Here is a 22,749-nt window from a genome sequence, read left to right on the forward strand (position 1 = left end):
GTGGTGGCGGCGGTGGTGGTATTTTAAAATTCTAGCTCTTTTACAACCATTGGGCTGGAATGGACCCTAAGTGAATCATGACCATAGCCCATTGATTTCCAAGTGATGCCTCATGTCCGTACCTACATACACTCTACGCTGCATTAAATGTGTACCTCTTTAAGGTATGATGGGACTCGCTATGGCTTTGCTTGCCCCAAGAAAAAGCTCCCTAGACAAGCGTATTGCTTCTTCTCAGTCAGTTAAAGAGCTAGTGTTGTTAGTCCCAACACAAGTAGCCCCACTGAATCAATGAAGTCAGAGTTGACAGCTCAAGTTCCTGTTGATTCATTGGGTTGACTCTAGATGAGGTTAAGAACTGGAATTAGTCCAAACTAACCTGAAATAGGTTTTGATCCAAGGGTACTGCAAAATTATTTTTAGCCTTTGCTAAAGTAGCAAACATGGAACCCAGAACAGAAGGACCCCAGAAAAGAAGGCAAAGTGGCTCTCCAAGTATAGGCTAGGATGGCTGGGATCAGGCAAAACTAGACCACCAAAACTTGTAAGTAGCTGAGTTCCTTCAGGAATTATCCATCAGAAGGTCTAATCTGTATTGCAGAAATAATGCAGTCAGGAGGAAACTTTTCTAGAACATGGCCACATAGCCCAAAAAAACCACAAAGAACTATACCTACAAGTAATCAGAATTAATAGCACCTGCCTGGCAATGTTGACCTCCTCCCCCGCCCTCGGAAAAAAAAACAGTTGCAGGCAGCAAAATACCAAGTGGGCTGAAGTAACCACTTTATTATCTCTAGCTATATGAACCTAAGTGGGAACATTGATCCAATGATGCAACTTCTACTACCACCTAGTGGCAAGGAGAGCTTATGCCTAGAAGGCCACACAAGTCTTACAAAAGCAATGTTCACATCTAACCCGTTCACTATTACGTTGGGGAAATTTGGAGTACATGGAAAGGATGGCAGTGAACATGTACATTACTACAGACACATACATATACACACATCTATCTTCTCTTCTGGGAGTTGCCTATTCAAGCCACTATTTCTTCTCCCTTCTTGGCTCTGTGACTGGTGTAACTTGCATAGCAGATTGAACACCACTTTCCCCCCTCCTCCTTTTACTATCAAGTCCATCCTCCTGCCCACTACTTTTTAACTGAAAGGGTTGGGAATGTGTAAGAAATACATTCAACATCTAATTTTGGCTCTAGGTCAGGTTCAATAGCAATGGAGACCAGGATGGGAATACATGAAGCCACTTGCTTTATGCCAGGTCAGACTATTTGTCTGTTTTCATTGTCCCTTCCAAACTGAAAGTAATAGAGGGGGAATGTAGTCAATGAGTATCAAAGGATATGTGGATGAAGGAGAAATGTGGTACGTAATTGATTCAAAGTCCTCAAACACAGGTGTGTAGTTTCAACAACAAAAATCACAGCAAAGCAGTTCCTTTTTTGCTTTATTTGCAGATGGATATCTTTAGTGTAGAATTGATTCAGTGGGAAAGATTTTGCTTTATTTGCAGACTGATGTCTATAGCAGTGGAATCAACTCACTGGGAACAAGTTATATAGAACTGAGCTTCCCTTCACCATCACCACCACCAGTGCTCTGTGATTACTTTGGATGCCACATCAACATCATTCAGAGTGGGTGCTCTACCTCCTCCACACGAGAGGACACCACTTTGCCATCTACCAGCTCCTCGATCAGAGTTTTCACCCGACGGCTTGCGGTGGGCTCTGTAGGGAAGGGGTGACATAAAGTGCTGAGTTTGAGGAGAAGCAAATATGGAAAAACCAAAATGCCCAAAAGGACAGTAGCCAGAGCTTAATGAAGAGACAATCTGAGCAAGGGCTGGTCTCCTAAAATACATTCTAGGCTTGTCCTTTGAATCTTCAGCAAAGTATTTAAGTAAGTCCCCAGTTAAGGAACAGAAAAAACCCTATATGCTGGAGTTCCTGGCTTCCAACTGACATGGAAGCTGGGAACTTCAGGCATAGGGATGGTTCATAAGAATTTCAGTCCAACAATATCTGGAGAATCATACTTTGCCCACCCCTGCCTGTAGTCTGGCCAATGGTGCAAAGACCAAATGCATGGAGAAAGGCCAGCATTCTGTCAAGATATTAGTGGTGATGCACTGCGTATGGAGCGTTGAAAGCTTGCAATATATACTTTATGCATTGTAGTTGTCTCAATATCACTGTTTTATGGGGTTTGGATATTATTGTACGTGGCTATCTGGGCAACAGGCCACCCCAGATAAGTTGTCTGGTCTCTTATCACTGAAAGTCTGTTTGAAAAGGGTCATACTGCCCCCTAGTGGACATGTCCTACAGCAAAACTTGACCTGTAAATACTCTTGTCTGATTCACAGCTGATTCATTTACAGATCAACTAATTGGGTGAGTGAGGGTTGGGGATATTGTTTGCTTCATGACTGCAGAATCATTCCACGCATACTGATTTATTTTCTCCACCATCCACCAAAATTAGTTTTCCCTTACCCCCAGCACTGCCTTGAATTACATTCCAAACAGTCTGCATCACATCACAATTCACCAAATGGATCTGCATCAACATATAGATTAAAGTAAACATATGAGGAAAAGAGCACACTGTCATTCTTTCCCTTGTGTGTAAACACCCAAGAGACTCTCCTCTTCAAGCGGTTGATTTCTGCCATACCTAGAGTGCAGCAACAAAGTGAAAGGGGCTAGCAAGTTGATTTTACCTAGACTACAGGATACTTGAACAGAACCCGGGTTTTAAGTTGGTTTAACCATCATCACTTCTGCAACCTCGGCCAAAAAACAGTGAGGGGAAGTAGTTTTCTGGAGATAGTGACAATTTTTTGACAGAGACTCACCAGTGGCAAAGAGTTTCTAATTGAGGCCAATGACAATTAAAACGAGATGGCAACTTATTTATATTGTGTGCATAAACTGTTCTGGATATCTTCAAAAAAATTAATTGAATGAGGACAAACCAAGTATGCCAAATCCCATTAAAAATTACCTCTACACCATCTCTTTATTCAAAACAGTAAAGAGGTGGGCAGTGTTTGTTGGATTATGAGTCCCATTTCCCCTAATTATCAGCCTAGCTGGCTGGAACTAATGAAGAACTGGAGTCCAGCAACTGTGGTGGACTACAGGTTCTCCACTCAGTGGTTCCCAAACTTTGGGTCCCAGAGGCAGCCCAGCATTAACAATAGGCAAGAAGTCTTGGAACTGTAGTCCGGTATCTGGAGAACCTCCCCCTCCCAAAAGTGGGAACTAATGGCCTAGACTTTCAAACCCATTCAATCCAGAGGGATGGTGACATGCGGGAGGTTATAAATGCAGTCAGAAATTAGCAATCTTACTTTAATGCATCTAAATTTACAGCAATAAAAGTTAGTAGAGTTTCATTCCAAAATTGTCCAAATTGATGATATGTTCTCAGTGTATATACATGCAAACATATACAGATTTCAGCCTGGACATATGCAAGTATATGCAGATTTCATGAAAGGGCAACTGTGACTGTTTAGAAGGATGAATATAAGGATATGTTGAAGCCACCCATAGCAAAGCAGTGGGACTCAGCACACCATCATACCATTGCTCAGCCTGAGATGTCATTATATTCATTTGTCTTAAAATTAACTTTCCAAACTGTGAACCTTACCTGGGGTAGGTGGTGGTTCAGCATCTGACCTAAAAAGGAGGAAAAGAATACTTGTTCAGTTAAGGACACTACAGTATATGAGGACACCTCCAGGAGTGGGACTTTGGAAAGGACAGAGCCCACAGACCTCCATGGGCCACATGATGGTCACATGCAAGAGATGAAAGATCCCTAGGCTTTTAAACAGAAAGGTTTTTTGTGCCTTACCCAGTTCCTCTCCTGAATTCTCCTACCTATCAGCCTAAACCTATATTCACATAACAAATATAAAATTCTTTGTGTATGAGTAAGCTGCCCCCAGTCTTCTCACTGAATGAGTGCAAAATACTTTGTCCTCTGTATGAATTGGGAACACTATATGAGTTTCATTCACTAAGGAGACAGCTTCACGTGATTCAAGCATGAGAGCTGAGCTCCTTGTTACAAGGAAGACAGTAAATTTTCAGTGCCCTTAGACATCAGCCCCTCCACATTCTGCATTCTGTGAAGAACCTTTTCAAGAGGTTCATAGTCCAAACCTGACTTCATCCATGAACACATATGGATGGCCTTAGACAAACCACTGTTTCCACAGCCTCAACCCACCTTTCTGCAAAATGATCCACACCTGCCTCTGAAGTTGGAAAAAGATGGATTGATTGCCAAACAGTGCCAGCAGGACATATCATGCCTACCTTCCCTGCCACCTCTTACCCTTCCAGAAGGCGCCGGTAAGTGGCAATCTCCTGTTCCAGTCTGTTCTTGATATCCATCAGCCGCTTGTAATCCTCAGCTTGGTTCTGGACATCAGATCTCAGGTGTAGCAGCTCTGCCTCCCTAGCAGAGATCAGATCACGCAGCCGTGACAGTTCCATCCCATAGCGGGATTCAGTCTCTGTCAGGGTACCCTCCAGGGCTATTTTCTGAAAATAAAAAAGTGTTGTGAAGGTCTCACATAAACTATAGCCTTCCCCCCCCCCAAAAAAGCAGGGAGTGGATAAAGAGTCAGAGTAAGCTTGTTAGGCCTGGAGAAAAGGGTGCAAGAAAATTATGAGTCTGCATGCTCACAATGGGAAGTCTGATGAGGAACTGCAATCATGTTAGCTTTCCTATGACCTAGCCATCAAATCCTATGACTTAAGACTCTACAGTGAAGTATTACATGTCATGTATCACTCTCATTTGAAGGTTCTTGTACTTAAGCTCTCTGTCTCAAGGCCATTATCACCTTGCTCTGAACTTTTGTCGTTTCTCCCCCTTGCACTGTCCATTCTCTTCTCCTCTTTTCCACCAAATTTTATCATTTCATATTCCACCCCTGTGGATTTTTTTCCACACTGGTCTCTTTGCTGAGATCATTGTATTTAGAACATAATTTTTAAAAAGGATGTCACTGTGCTACTCATTATACCAGCATCAGTTAGGTTGTTACCAGTGCCATTACTGGGTACATAACATGGGAGTTTACTCAGGCAATGGGAAGTCAGTCTGAATGCAATCATGTGGTTTCATGTTATTGCGTGACAGACTAGCACACACAAATTTGGGAAATGCCATGCCATTTTCGGGCAATGGGAAGCCAGTTCTAACGCAATTCGCATTCACGTAAATTCACTAAACTAGCAAAATCACGTGAATGCGTTCTGGCCCCACTTTTTTTTCATTCGAAATTAAGAGAAATTCCTCCCATTTGATAAACTCCATGGCGTATACTGGACTTAAAGTGAGACAGAATCACTGGAAATGAGAAAATCCAGCCAGTAGCAATCTACCTCAAGGTTTGGGAATGCTACTGGCTATTTTAAAGCAACCAAAAAAAAAAATGCTTCCCATGGGAGGTACAACCTTCAGGAGCCCCAGTTCCTATAGTTGCCCAAACCTTGGAAAAATCCTTAATACTGACCGTGCTCCGGAGGGACTGTAGCTCAATCTCCAAGGCCTGGGCCAACCGTTTCAGCTCTATGATCTTCATCTGGGCAGCCTGGAGGGCTTCAGAACTGACAGCAACCTCCTGGTTGAGTGCATCACACTGCAGCAGAGAAGAGGGCATCCGTTCCCATGAGTATCCCATATTAACAGCTTATCTCAAAGGGTGTTTAATTATATCAAATCAAAATCCCAAAGTTTTGCAACCTAAGCACACTGTGTAAGTTACAAGAATTTGTTTGCTTTCTTGTCTTACAATTTTTATAACAAAAAGAGGCACAAAGCAATGGGGAAAAAAATAAAGACCCTCCCCTTCTCGTTCCTATCCACTAATTGTGTTTCCATCATTTGTCATCACAAAGCCATGGTCACTCCCTAAAAGTTCTTAAACTTCACCTTCACAGTAATAAGGACTAGAAACTTAGGACTGAGAAAGGAAAGGAAAGAAAAGTTATTTGAACCTTCAACACTTCCAAGAAGTGACTGCAGGAAGTTAAAGAAGCTGCTCTTACTGGAAACTGCAACTGGAAAAGACTTCATGATCTCATAAAGCAGTATCACCACCTAGTTCATTTAAAAGGTTGAACCCCCACTACCTTTCTGTTTGACAACAAGGCCCTCCCCCTGAATGGTGGAGAAGTAAAAATGAATTTATTTATTTGTTTATTTGTTTGTTTGTTTACTGACTTTTTCCCAGGACTGAACCCAAGGCAGCTTCCAGAAGAATAAATTAAAAACTTTTACAAAAAATGAATACACAATGACAGTTTATAATATGACACTCTGGGTGCTGAACTCTATCTCCCAAATAGATCTGGCCCCATGGATAGCTCCTTTAAAGTTTGGGCTTAATACTAGAGCAGATTAACCATCCCACTGACATGGAAGGCAGTGATACTTTTATTGGCCAGCCAAAATGCACAGGATAGGTGCTGGCAGCCTGACACAGGAGAGAAGCAACCTGGATATCAAAGGAAGTTTATTACTGTGTTGCTAATGGACTTTAAATTTTATTTCCTCTTTGCCTCTCACAGATCACATAGCCAAGGAGGAGTAATGGCCTCTGCCTACATGGATATCCCTCCCTACCATCGTAACTGAGAGCAGATATAACAACACCTTGATAAAATGCAGGCATATGATTCTAACATCGTCAGTTGTCTTTCTTTCTCCCATTTAATTGTTAACACTTTTGCCTGAAAAAGAAGACAGTGGAGCTTTGAAAGATTGCATCATGTGTTTTGTGCATTTGGTTGGCCAATAAAGGTATAGCTGTTTTGTGGATTTGGGGTGTAAATAGCCTGCCTGGAACAGGCAGAGGCTGCAACAGACAGCAGCTCAGAGTTATGATATGGTTAAGATGATGAACTTGGATTTTGGAAATACAGGTTGCAGTCCATATTCAGCCATGAAACAGATTAGCTGACTTTGACCCAATCACTCTATTTTGATTTGATCCACTTCACAAGATGTTGTGAGTATAAAAGGGGAAAGAGGAGTTCATTGGAGCACAGAGATATAACTCTTAAGTAAACGAATAATATATAAAATCTCAGAATCAAAAACCTCAACACCTATTTTTACATCCTATCTCTTTCCTGCTTTTATGGATCCCTCCCTCTGTGCATGTGATCACCTCATGTTGGTAAATAGCCACACACACTTGAAATTAGCCCTTTTTGACTGTTCTTTCCAAACCTGGGCTTTGTGCAGTGCCTCAGCTTCCTGGCGGTTCTTCTCTGTAACATCTTCATACTGATCACGGATCTCAGCCAGAACTTTCTGTAGGTCAGCACCAGGCATGGAGTCCACTTCCACATTGACAGTGCCCCCCAGCCGTCCCTGGAGAGAAGTCACTTCCTGAGGGAAAAGGGTTGAAAAGCAGGTTTGTTATTACATAATCAATTACATAATCACTGAGGAATCAACCAGATGTTACAAGGGACAAGGGTTGGATGGATACAGATGCCAGCCATTAATGCCATGTCCCAGCTATGTATTTAATTAAAATAATTAGAACTGTTATTGATGAGTCCTAAAAGTAAACCTTACAGAGGAGAGTACACTGAACACTGTACTCGCAGCTGGTCTGCCTTGTCTTCTGCCATCATATTCCATTCTGTGCCTCATCTCACCCACCTTGCACAAGATTCAGTCAGCATTTCATGCCCGTTACACACAGTGTCCTCCCTGGACTATTTTTGAGACTCCACACCCATCCTCTCTCCCCACCACCACCAACATATGCACACACATTTTTGTATTATTGCAGTCCTCAAAGCTCTACCATGCCTGCTAAGACCTCCACTTTGGTAACTCATGAGCTACATTCCCCTCTCCCAGATCCGTTACAGCATACCCTTTCCGCAAATGAAATTATTGAAGGAGGTCCCCTTCAAAACTGGTTCACCTGTAGTTTTGAGGGGAAAACACTGGAGATAGACTCAAACACTTAGAAATACTTACAGCAGCCCCTTGGTATCCACAAGGGTTTGGTTCCTTCCAGGACAACTCCCCCCTCCCCCTTGGAAACCAAAATGTATGGATGCTCCAATCCCATTATATTCAATGGCATGTTAAAATGATTCCTCTTATATAAAATGGCAAACTCAAGGTTTGCGCATTCTCTATCTATCTATCTATCTAGGATCCCCAGTGCCCTTCTAGGAGCAGCTTCTAAGAATGTCAATTCTCTTTCTTGTCTGGGGAAAAGAGCCAAGGAGATTCAATAACCACAAAAAATGCCCTTGAGACCATATGATGATCATGGGTCACATGATCGACACTTCTGTTTTAGTGTGCAAGTAGTGAAATTTTGGCTATACAAGCAACAGCATTCATGCCTAATCACTGGACATACAAGAAATGATAGTCTGCTGTGCACCAACTGGATGTACAAACCACTTTTTTATGAAATACTTTTTTTATATTTAATCTTTATTAAAGTTTACCATATATATATATATATATATATATATATATATATACATATATGACTACATAAAACATTCATAACAGTACCAATATAATACAATACATACATTCAACATTGACCACCCTCTAAACAAACCCACCACTACAAATATCATAACAACATTACTACAAGAACATAATGACTTCCTCATATGGAGGAATTGCCCAAATTTTTAAAAAGTATTGTGATATTTTCTTTACTTAGGTTTCTAGGTTTCTGTTTTACCAAATTGCGGAGGATAAATACATAAAATCTAGCTGGGGGTCCAAAATGTTACAAAGATATTATCATGCTCCCTACAGGGCATTTGACCATGAGGGTGCCCCAAGGTCCACAACAACTGCTTTCAGGGTTTCCATGTAATACTGAGATAAGTAATGAAGAGCAAAATATATCCAGCAAGTATCCCATTTGGTGCTAAGTCCTAGCTTAACCACCTCTGCATAACGCAAGTAAACATAACTCACCTCCTTATGGTTTCTCTTAAGGTAGGCCAGTTCCTCTTGTAGATTGTCCACCTGCACCTGCAAGCTAGCCCGGCTTGCATTTACCTCCTCCAGGACCTTACGTAGTCCACTCAAGTCACCTTCCACAGACAGACGCATGGCCACTTCAGATTCCAACCTATGAGGACAAAGGGGTCTTTATAGAGAGCAAGCATGGTGTAGTGTTCAGTGTTAGATTAGGACTCTGGGAGACCAGGGTTCCAATCCTCACTCAGCCATAGAAACCCCAAGTGACTTGGGTAAGTCACATTCCTCAGCCTCAGAGGAAAGCAATGCAAATCTCCTCTGAATAAATCTTGCCTAGAAAACTCTGTGATGGTGTTGTCACAAGTCAGCATCATCTTGAATGCTCAGAAGGACAACAACAATAACAACATCTATTTCCAGCAATAGTACGGTACTCCAAGACCATATATCTGGAAAATGCACTTGATGATAATATAGGCCTGCATAATGTCAGCAACATGAACAGTTATTCATTAATAAATAAAGAAGTAGATACTAGGTCTATGAATAGGAAGTGACTATTTCTAAAGCAGATTTTCCACCTTATAAATTTGATCACTTGACCATGGTTTGTGTATGGGTGTATTGTGTGCCTTCAAATCGTTTCCAATTTATGGTGACCCTAAGGCAATCCTATCATGGGGTTTTCTTGACAAAATTTGTCCAGAGGAGATTTCTCATTGCTCTCCTCTGAGGCTGAGAGCATATGACTTTCCCAAGGTCACCCAGTGGGTTCATATGGCCAAGGTGGGAATCAAACCCTGGTCTCCAGAGTCATAGTTCAACAATCAAGCCACTATGCCACATTTACTCAATATTATTATTATTATTCCAAGAATAATCAGTAAAGATAGAGAGGAAGAGGAATCATGTCCTCTGAGTTTGTTCTCAGTCTCTGTATGTTGTTCAGGCCTTCAGTATAGGCTTTATTATACAAAAGACTCAATCCATTCACAAGCTGAAGATAAGAAATAACTGGCATGATATCCTCCATGCACTGCTTATCACTGGATTTCATGCTGTAATTACAGAGTAATGATTATGAGACTTTCCAGCAAGTTTCTACATGTCAGAATGCTGATATGTATAGAATCAAATACAGAAATAAATACAAATGTATTTATGTATATATACAGTTTAAAAATTGGAAACAGATCTCTGTGTGTGCTTTTTAAATGTCCAGGCAACTCTATCCCTAAAACCAATTATGACCAAAAAGAAATAAAAGAACAATGGAAACAATATACTGAAGAATTATGTAAAAGAGATGCAAGGATGACAGATTCATTCAAAGAGCCAATTGAAGATGAACCTACAATTTTAGAAAGTGAAATGGAAGCTACACTCAGTGCACCTGGGTGAAATAAATCACCAGGAAGTACAGGTGGCTTACCAACAGAGGTGCTTCAAGACCCCAACAAAACTGTTGATAATAGGGTGAGTTGAAGGTCTCTTATTCATAGGATCACCACAAGTCAAACTCAACTTGAGAGCAGTTAACAACAACAAAAGTAATAATACTGAATACATGAAATAAGAGGTGGGGGAACAGTGTTCATGAAGAAGTCTTACTTCACTCTGAAATCGTCAGCAGCAAGTTTGGCATTGTCTATCTGTAAGAGCAGCCCAGCATTATTCAGGGTCGCCTGTTCAATCTAGAGAGAGACAAAAGAAGGTGGTGAGGTTCCATAGTGAAATCGTAGAGAACAGGTAGCAAAAGGAAATTGAGGTCCACCCACCAGTTAGTCATTTTTAACCAATTCTGGATAATGACTAAAGAACAAGCATTCATCCTGGTAGTTGACATAGACATGCTCATAAGAAGAATCCAGACATGCACATTAACTAATCAGTTGCAGCCTAGGACCAGGAACCTATTTACTTGCTAGTGGGAAACACATTTCTAGCAGTGTACTTGCACTGGAAGTTGCAAGAGTGTTTATGAAATCTGCTGTTTCTTCCCTGGGCTCGCAAGGTATAGCTGCACTCAGGAATCCCCTACTACCCTTGCAAACCAACAGCAGAAATGTTGCAGAAGTAGGTTCTGGATACCTCCTTGCACAACACTTTTAAAAAGATGTAACTGAGTTATGCCAGCATAATCCACCAACAGAATTTCATTTTACATCTTCCCCCAGGAACCGGTCTTTTGTAAAGTTAACTGGACCTAACTGCCTGTTCAAGCTCATATTGTGAGGACTACAGCTAAGATCAGCAGAAACCAGGATGTAGGAGGTAGAGGGTGAAAAATAATTTAAATGTCTCTGTTAATGAAAATGCCCCGTGTTTTGATTCTATGTGAATTCAAAACTGTGTAAAAGATGCTACAATGCACTAGGCTAGGGCAAGAAATGTAGAAGAAATCCATAAAGTAAGAATTTCACCAAAATATTCTCCTTTACTAAAGGTGTTCTGTAAAAGGTTCCAGCCTCATCATCATGGGGTGTGCCATGTGGAAGGTCACGCACCATAATGGCGCCCGGGCAGCGCAACAAGGACTTTGAGTGTATGGATGCTCAGCCCTAGTGTGCATACAGGCCAGAACAAAGTGCCAGTTTATACAGCCCCTATGTCTTTTCTTCTTCCCAGAAAATCCTGGGAGCTGTAATTCTGTGAAAAGAAAGTAGAGGGGGATCTCCAAGAGAATGTCTTTTTCCAAGAAAGCAAAGTGTATAGAAAGGTCTGCAGCTTAGACACATGGGCCAAAGTCTTCAAAAGAAAATTTACTTAATGCAGCTGCACATCACCAAACAATAGAAACAGTGTGGCATCACTAGGGGTGCAGAGGGTGTGGCCTGCACCAGGTGACACCCCAGAAGTGGGTGACACTGGTCACACCTTTCGCCTGTTGTGGGGTGAGAAAGGCCAACAGAGCCCTTCCTGACTTTGCTGCAGCAGGGCCAGTTCCCTCAATAGTCCCTCTCATACTGAGTGACAGCAGAGATTTGAGGGGTGGACTAAGACTCTAGTAGAACAGGATTCCAATTTCATTCAGCCATAGAAACTCACTGGGGTTAGTCACCCTCTTTCAACCTCAGAGAAAGTCAATGGCAACCCCCTTCTGAACAAATCTTGCCAAGAAAACCCTATGAAAAAGTCACCATAAGTCAGAGTCAACGTGAAGGTGCATGAAAACAACAACACATCCGCTAACATCTTGACTCCAGCTGTGGATAACCTAACCTATCACACAAGTGGAAGTTCTGACCACCCAAGTGTTTTGGATCTCACCCACAGCATCTGTTAGCATCATTAACAAAAACAACACTTTAAATTTAAAAACACCAAAACCAAGAGTCAAGGCAATTTGACCTTAACGTTGACTATGATTACTCAGGCTGCTGGGAATTGGAGTTGAAAGGTCAAAGCCCCACCCACGCATCCTAACACATCATCGCCATCATCACCATCTTCATACCTTAGACTTCAGCTCCGAAAGGGTACTGAAGTAACCACTCAGATCTGGACCACCAGCTGATGCTCGCTTCACATAGATTTCCCTGATGTTCTGCTCCAGTTGTGCATTAGCTTCCTCAAGAGAACGTACCTGGTACAATGACAAGGGGAAAGTCAGGCTAGGTGATGATTTCATGTTAAAATACATGAGAGTAAAGAATCTCTAAAGTGAGAGCTCTATCCCTGCTGCTTGACACTAGAGGGAGCTTTTGGTAGCTCAGATAGATATGCAACATGCAGCCTTTAAACAGCCATAAAAGTTTGATAATAGCGTCTTTGGCGATCAAAGACGCTATTATCAAACAATGCCTAGAAAAAACAATCAATAAGATCCCAATAGTGCTGAGTGTCACTAGTCCTCAGGAATGATAAGTTACTCCCGCGGCAGTTCCAGGATTGTGTGATTACATAGCGTCAGTATCTCTTCTCAGTCTGCCCTCCTCCCCATCGCTATGCAAGAACAGTCATCTTTTTTTACCTTTCCTTTCCTTTCCATTTTTTTTATTTTTATTTTTTGTTAAACCACATTTGCATAATTCCAGAATTGCTTTTTTAAAAAACCAAATAAACTACAAGCACACACACACGGAAGCCATGCATGGTAGGACATAGGGCTGGGAGACATGGTTAATGACGAGGACAATATCACACTACACTATTACAGCACTGTTATTCCAGTTTGACTGCTATGCCTGCCTCCTGTGAAATTCTGGGGTTTGTGGTTTAGCGAGACCTAAGAGCTCTCTGGCTGAGAAATCAAAATGTCCCTCCCCAAATTGCAAATCCCAGGATTCCACAGAAGCCAACCATAGCAGTTAAAGGAATAAAGTGCATGCATCATTTAAATAGCATACCTCCAAAGTAACCTGACGCAGCTTTATTTTGGCCTGTCTGTTCAGGCCCATTGTCCGACACTGGAAGAGAATGTGAGGGACCAAAAACAGCCCAGCTGCCCTAATGGAGGGACATATGGCAGGATGCACTTCCCTTCATTAATGCAGTCACGGTGAAGTGGTGTGATAAACTCCAAAGACACACTGAATTAAATAAGATTTTTGTCCTAGAAAAGTGTATATAGGATTTCAGATTTTGTAAATTATCTATAATCTGCCAGTGCAAATATATTGACTAGTGCTACCTTCCCCAACCAGGTGTCCTCCAGATGTGATACATAGACCACAATTCCTATCATCCCCAAGCAGCTGGCTGTTGGCCATACTAGCTAGAATTCTGGGAACTGTAATCTAGCACATCTGGAAGACTGCACTAGTATAAGGTAAAGTATTACTTGCTAATTAGCTTACTTGCTGTTCACCGCTATGATCTTTGGAATAGCGGTATATAAATAAAACAAATTATTATTATTATTATTATTATTATTATTATTATTATTATTATTATTATTATGGAACCTTGCAATTCTCTGTCAAAAGTTATGTTCAAATGTATTGCGCATAACCTTAGGATACTGTGGTAAAATTAAGAAAGCCATAAGATTTTTTTAAGTTAAAATGAATAAAACTTCATTAAAATATACACTAAAAATAAATTCACTAAAAATAAGAGGGCCAGCATGGTGTAGTGGTTTCGATTGTTGGACTATGACTCTGAAGATCAGAGTTTGATTCTCAGTTTGGCCAGGAAACCCTCTGGGTGACCTTGGGCAAGTCACATGCTCTCAGCCTCAGAGGAAAGCAATGGGAAACCTCCTCTGAACAAATCTTGCAAAGAAAACCCCATGATAAAGCGTTGTCGTCAACAACAGAAATAGACAATCAAAACGGACAAGATGTTTACTAAATCTAGTGCTACCAAGTTCAAACCTAATTTTTCAACAAAACTCCCAACAATCATCATAAATACCAGGCTAAGGGCTTTTCTGAAGTTACCGCCAACTATCTCACAGAGCTAGATCAATCAAGGCTTGTCTTTAACACAGCTTGAGAAAGAAATTACTTTTTTGGACTACAAATCCCAGAGCCATTCAGATTCCAGCTCCTATCCACCCTAGGAAACATGACCACTGGCCATGCAGGCTGGAGAATTCTGGTTACTATAGTCCAAAAAGTAACTATCCAAGTTCTGCTTAAATTTCTTGGCCTTCTCCAGTTAGTCCTGCATAAAGTTGCTAAAGGACAAAACAAAAGCCTTAAAGACAATTCACAAAGCCTTCATCTGAACAGCAGATATCTGGAAAATCTGGAACAAAGCTTCTGAGACAAATGCATACAGGTGGCTATTGTAGTTTATAATACATGATAAAACTTCAAGAGCGTCTTCCAATCTGCCCCCTACCCCCCAAAAAATGCTATCAGAAATACTCTTCAACAAATGTAATCTTTATTTAGATCTATTTACTACATAAAGGATATCTTGCTTTCAAGAAAAAAATATGCAATATTTTTTTAAAACACCCTCACAATTGGAACTTGACATGCTTTGAACCTAGCCTCCATAAAGAAAGAAAGTAATCTCCTTGGAATCTGGATAGATCTTGGGAAGGTTTTCTTTGGTGGTTTTGTATACTATGACTCCCAGTAACAATGCCAGCTGGGAGATTCTGGGAGCTATTGTCCAAAAAGGAAACGCTTCCAAGATCCTAGGATTTGTAGTTCTGTGAAGAGAAGGTAGGGACTGTCCAAAAGAAAGTCTTTTGCCACTCACTAATCCAACCAAGATTCCTTAAGGAAATATCTTTTCAGGGGATGCTTCTTCCTAGAGAACATCATTTCCACTAACTGACCCAGCAAAGGCCACATCTCTTCACAACTACGTATTTAATTTTGATGTTACAAACCTATAAGGCCAGGTTGTGGAACTTTAGACCCTTCCACATGTATCAGACATTAACCTCCGCAGGACCGCAGTACTATGCACCACCCTGTGAGACACTGATCATTAATTACCTGCTCAAACTTTAATAGACGCTAAAAAAAAATGAAGCCAACATAGTATCCTAGCCTATGGGCTCACCTGAACAAATGTATAAACCAAACTATCCTTCCATGCCACATCAGATACTGTCAGTGTCAAAACAAAATAGATAAAAATACACAAACTCTTCTAAGCCTGTCTCTAAATGAATCATATGATCCAGTGTGTGCTCTACTACCCCGCAAAACCACTGTGTACTACCATAAATAGAAAGTGCTTCATCATATTAATTTTGCATTAGAAAAAAACCTTGCTATTTTTAGGTATTTAGGTACTTGATTCAATCAAGAAACCACAGCCCTGAGTTTGCAAGACCTGAACAGGGCAGCTAATGACTCTTGGTGGTCTCTTACTCACAGGGTTACCATAAGTTGAACTTGAATTGATGGGAAATAACCACAAATTATATACACTAAATTTTATTCCTGTATCTTGGGTGCTACTTGTTAGACAACATGGTAGAACCCTGAGTGCTCTTGCATTAGCTAAAAAATTCATGCTCCAAGTGTGAAAACATTCACCATTCTTCATTCAATGATCGGGAAATCTTACTACTTTAGCCATGCATAAATGTGCAGTCTTAACAGATGCCCGCTCCAAATGTCTTCATCAAGTAACCTGGCTGCATACATTTAGTATACCTTTTACTAAATCAAGGTGGGGAACATGTCATACTTCAAAAGTTGTGTGACTGCAACTCCCACCAGCCACAGTCATCCCTGCATGGGAGCCACTATCCAAAAATATATAGTGGGTCATCCATTTCCAAATCCTGTTCCAGCAGGAAAAAGGCAACGCTTCCAACCTTGGAAGGAAAATTCCATCCATAAAGTCAAGCACTGGTGCCATTTTGTTCAGCTGCATCCCAAAGCACTGTCTGAAAGCTATAAACAGGTATATTTTCATTATGGCTGCTTCTTTAGCACTAGGAACTTTCATGTATCTTGATTTTCCTACCATGCAGCTAAATGTTTGCTAGGATACACTCTTCAGGTACTCACCCTTTCTAGATATGCAGCCAGGCGATCATTCAAATTCTGCATAGTGCCTTTTTGGTTGATGTCAAGGATATTTGTCTCCGCAGCGCCATAACGCATGGCCAGTGCATCCTTGACTGAGGGTGGAAGGGCATTCATGATACCATAGATGTTTGAGGTTGACCGAGGCTTGGCTAGGCCAAGCATGCTCCCTCCTCTGGGTCCACGGACACTGCCAGAGAAAGACAGGCTACGGCTAGAGAATGCAGCTGCCATGGTCCTGGTGGTGGAAAGCAAGCAAAACAGGATTGCAAGCAAGCCGTGGAACCCTTGGAAAAAGTCCCCTTAATATAGGCAAGCTGAAGGGCAGGACTAAGTCACAGCCTTTCCCCTACTGGGTCAGCTGGTCATTCTTCATAGGGACATGAGCAAGAATGGCATCTGTTTTGGAAACCAAGCTCGGGGTCATTTTCTTTCCTCCTCCCCAAAGCAAATTCACAAGGCCATTGCAAAATCCACACCTTAACTCTGGATCCCAGCCAATCTGTCAATGTCTGAAGCAGGCCAGATGAAATGTCCAACATACCATTTCTCATCCCCTTGTAATCCTGAAGCCAGATAGGACGGGTGGATCCAAAAACAAACAAAAAACAACCTTTAATTTATGTGTTTTTTGCAGCAGATGCAGAAGGGGGGATGCAGGTTTCATCCTGCTAGAACAGGCTGGAATGAACAAATAAGGTGCAGACATTGTCCACAGATTATGAAGTTGCTTTTTAAAAACGAATTAATTGCATATCAAATTAAAAAGCTATCCACCACCACTCCTAAACTTGCTACCTTTAATGTTACCAGTTCTTAAAATGAATTTCCTGAATTGCTCATTACATTGTTCATTACTTTTAAGATGCTTTCTTTTATGTATAAATCTATGAGAAAGGCTAAGCAAATAGCTTAACATTTGGAAAATGCCCCTGAAAATGCTCCCCAGATGATTTTTTGCCAAACTCTCACCCCCCAGGAGACAACAAAAGGTTTTTTTTAAAAAAAATATCAGCATTACCTTTGCTCACACATGCACAAATAATGACATTATTGATCAGTATCCTTTGGGAGGGAAAGGAACATTATTATGCCCTTGGCATGTTCTGTTGTTGTTATGTGCCCTCGAGTCATTTCTGACTTATGGTAACTCTGAAGCTCATGGGTTTTCTTGGCAAGATTTATTCAGGGAAGATTTGCCATTGCCTTCCCCTGAGGCTGAGAGTGTGTGACTTGCCCTGTAGGTTTCATGGCAGAGACTGGAATTGAATCCTGGATTCCAGAGTCCAACACTCAAACCACTACACCACACTCGACTCCCTTGGCATGTTCTAGGTAATATATACAGTGCGGCCGCATCATACGTGGATTTAAGCCTATGTGGGCACCCCGTGCAGGAGCGCACAGGGTGCAAGGGGCAGCACATCCCATTGGAATGAATAGAGCACACGTCCGTGGTGCACGCGCACTACCGTGCCGCCGCATACACAAGTACCATTCATTCCAATGGGGCTTGAGCATGCGTGGAATTCGGCTTACGTGGGGAGGGGGGTCTGGAATGGATCCTCCGCGTAAGCTGAGGGCATGCTGTAATACAAATCCTTCATTGTGTTGTGCAATATTACCAAAGGTATTCCTCATTCGAAAGAAAACATTTCTTTCTTAATGAGTAAGACCAGTTTGAATATATGTGTAATGAATACATTTCTTTCTTAATGAATAAGACCAGTTTTCCATCAAATGTAGCCTTCTTATTGTAGCATTCACATGTGATTAATGGCCACTTTGTATTAATGCAGCATTTTAATATCTGTAGTCCAATGCAATTTCCCCACCATCAATGTCTGGAAGCATTACCTTTTGGGGCTAAAACTCCATGAGATGTTATGACCTATGAGTCAAAAAGTGTTTAATGTCCAGCATGAAATGGGAACAGGTAATTCTGGTCTAGGGTATGAGCACAATGTCCTTCTTCAAGCATGGTATTCCCCATCCCACCCACCCTTCTTATCCAATGTAAAAGAATTCAGGATAGTTACCGTACTTGCTTCTTCAACAACAAAGCAGAGAGAACAATAGTAGACCCATTCCCATCAAAGAGATTGTGAGAGTAAACTTTAGTTTAGTCTCATAATCTCTTTGGTGGTAATTATGCTTTTTGATGTTCAAGATCTTTAAAACAAAGATGTCCCTACTGTTTTGTTACATGCCTTCATGTTGTTTCAAACTTAGGGCAACTCCAAGTTTAACCTATTCATTGGGTTTTCTTAGCAAGTTTCTTCAGAAAAGGATTGCCACTGCCATCCTCTGAAGCTGAGAGACTGTGAAGTACCCAAGATCACAAAGTGAGTTTCCAAGGCAGAGCTGGGATTTGAATCCTGGTCTCCCAGTATCCTAGTCCATAGACTAGAACGTGGAACAACGAATCCAAACTGCAGGAAAAGAGATTCTACCTCAACATTAGGTGGAACTTCCGGACAATAAGGGCTGTTTGACAGTGGAACAAACTCCTTCCTCGGAGAGTGGTGGAGTCTCCTTCCTTGGAGGTCTTTAAGCAGAGGCTGGATGCCCATCTGTCATTGGAGATGCTTTGATTGAGATTTCCTGCATGGCAGAATGGGGTTGGGCTGGATGGCCCTTGTGGTCTCTTCCAACTCTATGATTCTATGATTCTAGTCCAATGCTCAAACCACTACACCAAACTAATATTCCAATAATACAAATGTACAAAATAATACAAATAATGGTTATATTGCCAGGCACTGCACCTTCTTCTCTGCCCTCCTGTCCCCCCGTCACTGGGTTGCATGCAAGCTACTTTTGCACTTTGAATTCAGTTTGCAGCAACTGAAGTAAGCTGAGGACCAAGAGGGAAGTGGGAAAAGGTGAAAGAAACTGAGACATTTTAGAAGCAGTTGAAAAAATAGGATGACAGAGGATTAATTCCAACTGTCCCTGCCAGATCAGGACAATTGGAGGGTATGTGAATGGAGACTAGAACTGAGATCGTCCACATCTCAGTCCAATACTTTCCATAACCCATATTGGCTTTTCTGGAAATTATTTCAGAAAACGGTTTTCTGAAAGTCACACTAATTCCTCAGTTAAAATCTGGAAGGACGAGTGCTAAACTGAAAAATATGGATATTTCAGCAAGTAAAACTCAGTGAATTGTAGGTGGGTGGAAATATTAGCACAGGTATGTGGAATTTTCCAATGCCTGGAAACATCTATGGGTTTTTTCCATGAACTAGCTTCACAAACATTTTTAAATGCATGGAAACTACGTGGCAATGTATTAGTAACACTTTCAACAACACATTCCCGAGTGTATCTCTGAAAATGCATTAGGCTTACTTACAATGGCCCATCAAAAGACAATATCACATGACAGGTTTTGCAGCTCCAATCCGAAGTCACTCCTGGTCCAACCATGCGAATTCACGTTAAAACATGATAGATTGCTATCTATGGGGAGTACTTCCGAGCCAGATCCAAAGCCAATCCAAAGTGACTCCTGATTTTTGTGAATTCAGTAACAAGACTGGGTTAGGAGTTGCAAACAGGAAGATTCCTTCACACCTATGAGACAGTTTATGACTAGGAGATGTTTCACAGATACAAGCCATTCTGGTATCCATAGTTTTCCCATGACAGAGGATGCCTATGGATCAAGTGATGTGTAAGGATGATTGCTCAAATTTTTAGGAATATTAATTAGCTCAACACACCAATATAGGGCTCCTTACAAATACCCTTTTTGGGATCGGATCCCAGCCTGTATACCAATAGACCAGAGCTTCCAGGAACTGACACAAAGGCAAAGTCTTTGAATTTTAAGCTAGTTTATTGATGCACAGGGGGACACACTCTCATACACATACATTTAATCATGCAATCACACAAGGCTAATAGAAGAAAGGGAGGAAAAGTAGAGAGAGAACACAATACCTTCTAATGGTAACTTGCCTGAGATGGTTTCCCTTGGAATCAAGGTAGATGCAGCAACACAATGAAGGGAAATAGGAAAAGGGGTGCAAACTGACAGAATGCCTGCCTGCTGCCAACATGGAACCTAGAACAAAGGAAATAATGAACCTTGAATAGGTTTCTAGTCACGTACTCAGTGGGGTTGTTGTCCTACATCAAAGCAAAACCAAATTTACACATCACTTGATCCACAGGCATCCTCTGCCATGGGAAAACTATGGATACCAGAATGGCTTGTATCTGTGAAACATCTCCTAGTCATAAATCTGTCTCATAGGTGTGAAGGAATCTTCCTGTTTGCAACTCCTAACTAAGGCTGGCTGCCTATGTGGTCTCTCCACTTTCAGATCATGGCAGCCAAGGAGCATCTCCCATAATGTCTTTCCATTAGGGTCATAAGGAAACATACCTTCACTCGATAGATGCAGGACTTGCTTAGAGGCCTCTATAATCAAGCGATGCCAGGGAAGAAGGGGCACCTGATTACCTTTGGTATCACTTGGTGGAGTCTGCACTCCCTGCACCACTCTAATGACACTTCTGAAAGTAGTTTGCATGCAGTTATCTCAAGGAGATGGAGTGGAACCTTGCCCTTCCCAGTAAGCTCAGGCAAAAGCAAACTGCTCAGTTGCTTCTAACATATGTTCTCTTCCTCATCAGCAACATTTGCCGTCTTAACCACATGCTGATGTTGCTTAGACATATGTGTCACAATTTTCATCTGTAAAATGTTGGAGAGTATGCTTACTCCATCCATGTAAAGAAGACTGAGACAGTTTGACTACAGTCAGACCTCCTTATCTTTGGATTCTTTATCCATATATTCAACCATCCATGGCTTGAAAATATTTTTTAAAAGTACATATTCCAAAAAGCAAAGTTTGATTTTGCCATTTTATGTAAGGGAAACCATTTTACTATGCCACTGTATTTAATGGGACTTGACCATCCATGGATTTTTGCTATCCACAGGGGGTCCTGGAACCACTGTATTACCTAATGGTAGGCCCAGTCCTGCAGAGATTTGTCGTGGTTGGCTGTCCATGCCATTCTCCCTGAGCTTCTCATAAAGAGCAGTTAGAACTAATCCCATTGCATTGATCTTATCTGATGCTTAATACCATGTTCCTTGAATCAAACTGTGACTTGTTTATTTCCAGTTAGCAGATGTTTCTGCTACAAAGGATGTTTCTGTTTGACCTTTGGTGAAATTGTGGGGTTTTCACATTGATATAGGGTTGCCAGCTTTTCTTCCTGGTGGCAGTCACATATAAATTGAGGACATAAGCCTTTTCTGGCTTGGAAAGAAAGCAAAAATGAAGGGATTCATTTCCTAGTTTTTAAAGGCATGCAAAAAAAACAAATGCACACCCAGTGAAATGTTTGGAGAACTCAGAAATGGTGAGGAAATGTTGGGAGTTGTAGTCAAACAACAATGAGTCACATAGTGACAGTTCCCGCCCCTGCACTATATATTTGTGGGCATCCATCTCAACTAATTTATGGAACGTTTGCAATACTGAGTTCCACCATAATTAGTACTGAGATCCTGTGACTTTTTACAGTTGCTTAATAAGCAGAAACTTGGTAAGTGCAGTGTTTTACATGGCATGGAAATATGAAAAACCAGACCTGTTTCATTTCACCCTGTCAGGAGGCCATTAAAAGATCATAGAAAGCAGAGAAGAGAATCTAAACAGTAGGGAATTAGAGCATACACAAACACCAATGCAACGCATTGTGTCTGTGCAGACAAGGCTGATTCTCTGAAGCCACTTTTTGTTTTCCCCTCCAAATTCATATACAGGTCTTAATGTGACTTCCAGGAAAAAGCTCTGTTTTCCTATGGTCTGAGCAGCAAATCAAATGGAGCTTTGATAAGGTGATTAGTTTTCTATTAGCCTGACCTTTTTTGCCCAACTCCTACACCTTATTTTGAGAATTGGGCCAGCCAAGCTCCCAGTTCTAGAGAAATAGAGGGGGGTGTTAGCATACACTACACTCCTTGCACTGAATATGGGTTTTGCATTTTTATATCTAGCATCAAGGAGAGCCAGAGTTTGATTCCCAGCTCGACCATAAAACCCACTGGGTGACCTTGGGCAATTCATATGCTCTCAGCCTCAGGGGAAGGCAATGACAAACTTCCTCTGAACAAATCATTACAAGGAAAAACTCATGATAGGTTCACCAGAGGGTTGCTATAAGTCAGAAATGACTTGAAGGCACACAACAACAACAACAACAAATGTTTTAAGAGGTCATGATGATCTTTA

The 22,749-nt window shown here is 41.4% G+C and overlaps 1 protein-coding gene across 2 annotated transcripts; it reads right to left on the bottom strand.

Moving 5' to 3' along the window:
• Nucleotides 1–1,463: 1,463 nt before the first annotated feature.
• LOC121934867 (keratin, type I cytoskeletal 17-like) lies at nt 1,464–16,767 on the bottom strand. Of its 2 annotated transcripts, XM_042475773.1 has the most exons (10): nt 16,466–16,767; nt 12,493–12,621; nt 10,647–10,729; nt 9,030–9,186; nt 7,287–7,448; nt 5,566–5,691; nt 4,377–4,585; nt 3,684–3,712; nt 2,519–2,582; nt 1,690–1,750 (listed from the first exon to the last, which is right to left on the bottom strand). In XM_042475773.1, exons 1-9 carry the CDS (start codon nt 16,715–16,717, stop codon nt 2,563–2,565), a joined length of 1,167 nt encoding a protein of 388 aa, XP_042331707.1. In that variant the 5' UTR covers nt 16,718–16,767; the 3' UTR covers nt 1,690–1,750; nt 2,519–2,562. The 2 variants fall into 2 exon arrangements, with proteins under 2 accessions (XP_042331706.1, XP_042331707.1); XM_042475772.1 differs by lacking the exon at nt 2,519–2,582 and having other exon boundaries at nt 1,464–1,750.
• Between the last annotated feature and the right edge of the window lie 5,982 nt (nt 16,768–22,749).

Source organism: Sceloporus undulatus, chromosome 6 (assembly GCF_019175285.1).
Source record: "Sceloporus undulatus isolate JIND9_A2432 ecotype Alabama chromosome 6, SceUnd_v1.1, whole genome shotgun sequence".
In the NCBI taxonomy this organism is placed as follows: Eukaryota; Metazoa; Chordata; class Lepidosauria; order Squamata; family Phrynosomatidae; genus Sceloporus; species Sceloporus undulatus.

Excerpts from the sequence above, each read along its gene's own strand:
- LOC121934867 (XM_042475772.1), bottom strand. The coding sequence starts at position 16,717 with ATGGCAGCTGCATTCTCTAGCCGTAGCCTGTCTTTCTCTGGCAGTGTC. Across the intron at positions 12,622-16,465 it reads TGGCTGCATATCTAGAAAGG|GTACGTTCTCTTGAGGAAGC; the intron begins GTGAGTACCTGA and ends TCATTGTACCAG. Across the intron at positions 4,586-5,565 it reads TACAGTCCCTCCGGAGCACG|AAAATAGCCCTGGAGGGTAC; the intron begins GTCAGTATTAAG and ends TTTTATTTTCAG.